Source organism: Coregonus lavaretus, assembly GCF_964263955.1.
Source record: "Coregonus lavaretus genome assembly, contig: HAP1_SCAFFOLD_7389, whole genome shotgun sequence".
In the NCBI taxonomy this organism is placed as follows: Eukaryota; Metazoa; Chordata; class Actinopteri; order Salmoniformes; family Salmonidae; genus Coregonus; species Coregonus lavaretus.
The window spans coordinates 13,723-20,000 of record NW_028162246.1 but is presented as its reverse complement, the minus strand read 5'-3'; the positions used below and the strand labels follow the sequence as shown (position 1 = coordinate 20,000).

At 40.5% G+C, this 6,278-nt stretch overlaps 1 protein-coding gene across 1 annotated transcript in view; it reads right to left on the bottom strand.

The window, feature by feature from the left end:
* Positions 1-5,667, bottom strand: part of LOC311119427 (transmembrane protease serine 6-like) — a gene marked incomplete at its 3' end in the record, with an annotated part of 12,651 nt that extends 6,984 nt beyond the window's left edge. Inside the window, exons 1-7 of the mRNA XM_084194121.1 lie at positions 5,179-5,667; positions 4,543-4,678; positions 4,222-4,364; positions 3,878-3,945; positions 1,135-1,322; positions 959-1,000; positions 567-786 (exon numbers count right to left, since the gene is read on the bottom strand). Of these exons, the coding sequence (XP_084050247.1) occupies positions 567-786; positions 959-1,000; positions 1,135-1,322; positions 3,878-3,945; positions 4,222-4,364; positions 4,543-4,678; positions 5,179-5,262 (881 nt within the window). The remainder of the gene's footprint in view (positions 1-566; positions 787-958; positions 1,001-1,134; positions 1,323-3,877; positions 3,946-4,221; positions 4,365-4,542; positions 4,679-5,178) is intronic.
* Positions 5,668-6,278: the final 611 nt, after the last annotated feature.

Genomic DNA, 6,278 nt, shown 5'->3' with positions numbered 1-6,278 from the left:
CTTGGCATAGATTCTGAATCTCTATTGGAGGGATGCGACACAGTTCTTCCACAAGAAATTCCATCATTTGGTATTTTGTTGATGGTGGTGGAAAATGCTGTCTCGGGCGCCGCTCCAGAATCTCCCATAAGTGTTCAATTGGGTTGAGATCTGGTGACTGAGACACACACACACACACTTTAAACCCCCTATGCTTCTTTGAGACCCCTCTTTCAAAGTCACTGAGATCTCTTCTTCTAGCCATGGTAGCTAAAATACTGTAATGGACAATTTGGCACGTGTATTTTGGCAGTTACCTGTATGTATTGTACAGATAAAGGATCTTAATTTGATCACTGTTTTGTTGGTAAGAATTTTGATTTACATAAATTCACTGAAAACCTGCACTAACACACGATTATATTAACAGTATTGCACTTTTCATGTAGCCTAATTTTGGCCAGCTATTACACTAACCACAAATCAAGCAAACATTAAAAACCTGTTGCTGCAGGAATATTTTGCTGCGACAATACGGGTCAAATTAAGATCCAATAGCTGTATATGTACAGTATTTATAAACTTACGAGGTGATGAGGTGAGTATCGGTAGGCGTTAAACCATCATAGACAGCCAGTCTATCTCTACACTCTGGTAGCAGCCACTCCATCCTCAGCTCCAGTCTGAAACCCTGGGTGCTGGAGCCTTGCGGGGCCCTGAGGTGCCAAAGGCAGGACAAGCGCTGGGTGTCAGGTCCCCTCATAGCCACTGCTGTGCTGGAGCTGACCACCTGGTACCTGTAGCAGTCTGGGGGGAGGCAGGGAGGAGGAAGGAGGGAGAGAAAGTGGGAGAGAGAAAGAGAGCAACAGGAAGAGATGAACACTCGGTACACTGTGTACCTACAATTTACATAGTTCAAGCACTTCTTAAAGCTTCTAAAATAATGCAGAAAGTGAGGAGAAGATAAAAGAAATCATACCAAATGAAGCTTTCAAAAGTTCTACAACTTTGGGGTCTGTTTCTGAGGGGTTGAAAACAAACAAACAAGCAAACAAACAGAAAACAACGTGATGAGGAACAAATAATACAACGATCAACTAAACACAAATTATAATAAAAACCCAGGTCCTTTCCCCACATTCCTCTCCCACTCACCTGTGATAGAGAAAGAGGGAAGATGCAATAGATATTCTCCATAGTTAGCAGTCTCCTCTCTGTCGCTCCCTCTGTAGGACCCTAGTAGACTCTGTAGGCTGCTGTTGACTCTCTCCATAGTGACCTTACCAACATGGCTGCCGGGGACTGACAGGACCAGCCAGAAGTGTGCCACCACACTTCCCTCCCTAGGGAAACAAGGGAGCAGGGACAAAGTTGTTCCATGAGGTGATAACATCTGGAAAGAAAGTGTGTGTGGGCATTGCAAGAATGATTTATAGATCCATATACATAGATCCGTAGTGCCTTCAGAAAGTATTCATACCCCTTGACTTTTTCCACATTTTGTTGTCTTACGGCCTGAATTTAAAATGGATTAAATTGAGATTTTTTTCACTGGCATACACACAATACACAATACTCTATAATGTCAAAGTGAAATTCAGTTTTTTGACATTTTTACAAATTAATTACAAATGAAAAGCTGAAATGTCTTGAGTCAATAAGTATTCAAGCCCTTTGTTATGGCAAGTCTAAATAAGTTCCGGAGTAGAAATGTGATTAACAATTCACATAATAAATTGCATGGACTCACTCTGTGTGCAATAATAATATTTAATCTCTGTAGCCCACACATACAATTATCTGTAAGGTCCCTCAGCCAAGCAGTGAATTTCAAACACAGATTCAACCACAAAGGTTTTCCAGTGTCTTGCAAAGAAGGGCACCTATTGGTAGATGGGTAAACAAAAGGCAGCCATTGAATTTCCCTTTGAGCATGGTGAAGTTATTCATTACACTTTGGAGGGTGTATCAATACACCCAGTCACTACAAAGATACAGGCGTCTTTCCTAACTCAGTTGATGGAGAGAAAGGAAACCCTCTCAGGGATTTCACCATGAGGTCAATGATGACTTTAAAACAGTTACAGAGTTTAATGGCTGTGATAGGAGAAAACTGAGGATGGATCAACAACACTGTAGTTACTCCACAATACTAACCTAAATGACAGAGTGAAAAGAAGGAAGCCTGTACAGAATAAAAACATTCTAAAACATGCATCCTGTTTGCAACAAGGAACTAAAGTAATACTGCCAAAAATGTGGCAACGGAATTAACTTTTGGTCCTGAATACAAAGTGTTGTGTTTGGGGCAAATCCAATACAACACATTACTGAGCAGCACTCTCCATATTTTCAAGCATAGTCATGGCTGCATCATGTTATGGTTATGCTTGTAATCGTTAAGGACTGGGGAGTCTTTCAGGAAAATAAAAAATAAACGGAATCGAGCTAAGTACAGGCAAAATCCTGGAGGAAAACCTGGTTCAGTCTGCTTTCCACCAGACACTGGGAGATTAATTCACCTTTCAGCAGGACAATAACCTAAAACACAAGGCCACTTTCAGCAGGACAATAACCTAAAACACAAGGCCACCTTTCAGCAGGACAATAACCTAAAACACAAGGCCACCTTTCAGCAGGACAATAACCTAAAACACAAGGCCACCTTTCAGCAGGACAATAACCTAAAACACAAGGCCACCTTTCAGCAGGACAATAACCTAAAACACAAGGCCACCTTTCAGCAGGACAATAACCTAAAACACAAGGCCACCTTTCAGCAGGACAATAACCTAAAACACAAGGCCACATCTACACTGGAGTTCCTTACCAAGAGAGTGGCCGAGTTACAGTTTTGACTTAAAACTATTTGAAAATCTATGGCAAGACCTGACAATGGTTGTCTTGCAATGATCACCAACCAATTTGAAAGAGCTTGAAACATTTTGAAAATAATAATGGGCAACTTTTGCACAATCCAGGTGTGTAAAGCTCTTAGAGACTTAACCAGGAAGACTCGCTGCCAAAGGTGCTTCTACAAAGTATTGACTCATGGGTGTGAATACTCATGTAAATTAGATATTTCTGTATTTCAATTTCAAAAATATTGAAAAAAATTATAAAAACAAGTTTTCATTTTGTCATCATTGTTTATTGTGTGTAGATGGGTGAGAGAAATATATTTAATCCCTTTTGAATTCAGGCTGTAACACAACAAAATGTGGAATAAGTTAATGGGTATGAATACTTTCTGAATAGAAAGTATAGATACGCATGCAATATAGATACGCATGCATAGCAGTGGTTCCATAGGGTGACGACGGGTAGTTGAGAGGGTTAATGGTATGTGTTGTTTGTTTTACATAGAGTAGATAAACAATGTATAGACATAGGCTACATGATATACAGTACCTGACTGGTACTGTAGATATGCATGTAAGTGTATACTGTGGGTCAATGTTGTGTGGGTAGGTATGTTTAATACCTAGATAGATTTACAGTCATATACTAGGTATAGAAATGCATAATATAGATATGCATGTAAGTGTATACTGTGGGTCAATGTTGTGTGGGTAGGTATGTTTAATACCTAGATAGATTTACAGTCATAGATATACTAGGTATAGAAATGCATGATATAGATTTGCACGGAAGTGGATACTGTGGGTCAATGTTGTGTGGGTAGGTATGTTTAATACCTAGATAGATTTACAGTCATATACTAGGTATAGAAATGCATGATATAGATATGCACGTAAGTGTAAACTGTGGGTCAATGTTGTGTGGGTAAGTATGTTTAATACCTAGATAGATTTACAGTCATAGATATACTAAGTATAGAAATGGATGATATAGATATGCATGTAGACCTGTATTTATAGACCCTGGTTTTACATACGCAAAGGCAAAGACTTTGGTGGAGTTGAAGTAGCGATATAGATCTGAGCTCTTCACTATCCTTCTCACCTGAGTGACAGAGAGAGAGAGAGAGAGAGAGGGAGAGAGAGAGAGAAAGAGAGAGAGAGAGAGAGAGAGAGAGAGAGAGAGAGAGAGAGAGAGAGAGAGAGAGAGAGAGAGAGAGAGAGAGAGAGAGAGAGAGAGAGAGAGAGAGAGAGAGAGAGAGAGAGAGAGAGAGAAATGGTCAGAGAGACAGACAAGATTTACATTGAAAATAAAAAGTAGTGAAACATAAAGTGTGTGTGTGTGTCCCAGGTTATTTTCCCCAAATCCCTTGTCCTATACCATATCCTGTACTTCCTTGGCCTGGGCTGTGAAGGCTGGGCTGGTGTGAGAGGAGAGACCAGAGGAGTAGTTCCTGTTGAGGATAGAGAGTCTAGCAGTATACTGCTGCTGGATCCTGGGCTCCAGTACCCACACCCTGTACTCTGGAGGGAGGGATGGGGAGGGGGAGAGAGAGAGACTTACTGGCATGTTAAATATCCAGATAGCCAGTCATAGTGTGTGTGTGTGTGTGTGTGTGTGTGTGTGTGTGTGTGTGTGTGTGTGTGTGTGTGTGTGTGTGTGTGTGGGTGTCCGGTTATTTTCCCAAAATCCCTTGCTCACCCAGGAAGTACCAGGCCAGAGTGGCTCCTACAGAGAGGATGATGGTGGTGACGATGATAAGGAAGGCTAGGAGACACCTGCAGGGTCGTCTCAATGTCTTAGAGGACGTCACAGAGGCCTCGTTACTGGGCCCCACCTGTAAACAACAACAACAAACAAACACACACACAATGCGCCCCAGTTAACAACTGGCCTCAAGTCAGAGAGTTTAGGGTATTATACTGTATAATCAGGTCTGTAAGAACAGTGGATGAGGATTCTGCACAGACTAGTGCAGAGACCTCATGCTTATAGCTAGAACTAAAACTGACACTGATCTAAGGTCAGTTTTACCATTCCCCCTTCATAGGTTAGGTTTAGGATTTGAGGAGATTAAACTGACCCCAGATCTGTGTCTATTGTCAACTTCTACCTGCAGCATAAACCAGCATAAGGCCTGCAGATACCTTCAGTAAATGCAGGTGAAGCCTGAAGCCCTGGCCAGAGCATTTTTCTTATAAAATAAACTATAGGCTATTATAAAATGACTAAAACAATATGCATAGAACATAAAATACATATATTATTTATTTTATATGGTAGCTAAAATCATAGGCCTACATTGTCAATATCACAATACTTATATAGCCTACTGACCCTTTCCAATTGCAGGTCCACAGGAGCTGGTGGTACCTCCATATCACAGGAACGCGACTTTCTGGAGCCGTGCCCGAGCGCCATAACTTCACAAATCGGTTATTCCCCGCGAGACCATCTCTGTCCAAAAAACACCGGTGGTGGATAGTTGAAGCGTTTTATTTCTTCATGTATCTTGGTAGAATCTCCGTCCAGCGTTAGACAGGTCGGTAACGACCGCTAGAAACGACAGGGGAGACAACTCAACCTTTTATTTGCTAGTCCAAAGGTAGGCTAGAGCCCTAGGTCAATATTTCCTGAAGCGCGTTGGGATCTCCCGAATTTCCATTGAACCAGACAGGCTAGTAGCCTAAACTTTAACCAATAATAACAATAGCCTAAAAGCTCAACTTATTTATCCTACATGTAAAAAATTATTGATTGCGAGACAGTTATTGTCTCTGTCGGGTAACTGTCAAAACATTAAACATTTAAGAATAGTCCCGTCCTGGTTTAGCCATTGCCTTTAGCACCGTACATCCTCTCAGGGCATAGGTAACAAGTGTAGGCTCTAATGACATCACCAGTCGACGCCTAACAACAGCTGCACCTTCACCATCATCCTGGCAGGCCGGCCCCCGCATCCCACAACAGGTGTGCCTGCGTCCTCTATTCGTAAACGTAAATGGGTCCAATGGGAGTGTTTGTAGAATTGATAACTCACTACACACACACCGCCAGACAGTTGATTCTTTATTAATTTGCTGAAATATAAAAAACACCAACAGTCAAACAACATAGTCTATGTTAGAAAATACATTTCTTTATCAATTGCTGTCAATACGATTGTAATAACAATTAAACTGCCTTATAATTAAAAACAATATCTAACTTACAATAATGACAATTTACAAAACAAAACAATTATTTGACCTGCAACATTGGTCTATGCAATAAACCAATAAACATTTGTAAAAATAAAAATAATAATAATTTTAAAAAAATACATTATCCACAGTATTATTTAAATATGTTATTGAATTGTCTGGTTAAATATATGTTATTGAATTGTCTGGTTAAATAAATGTCATCTGAAATTAACCAAAAATTGTCTGGAACAT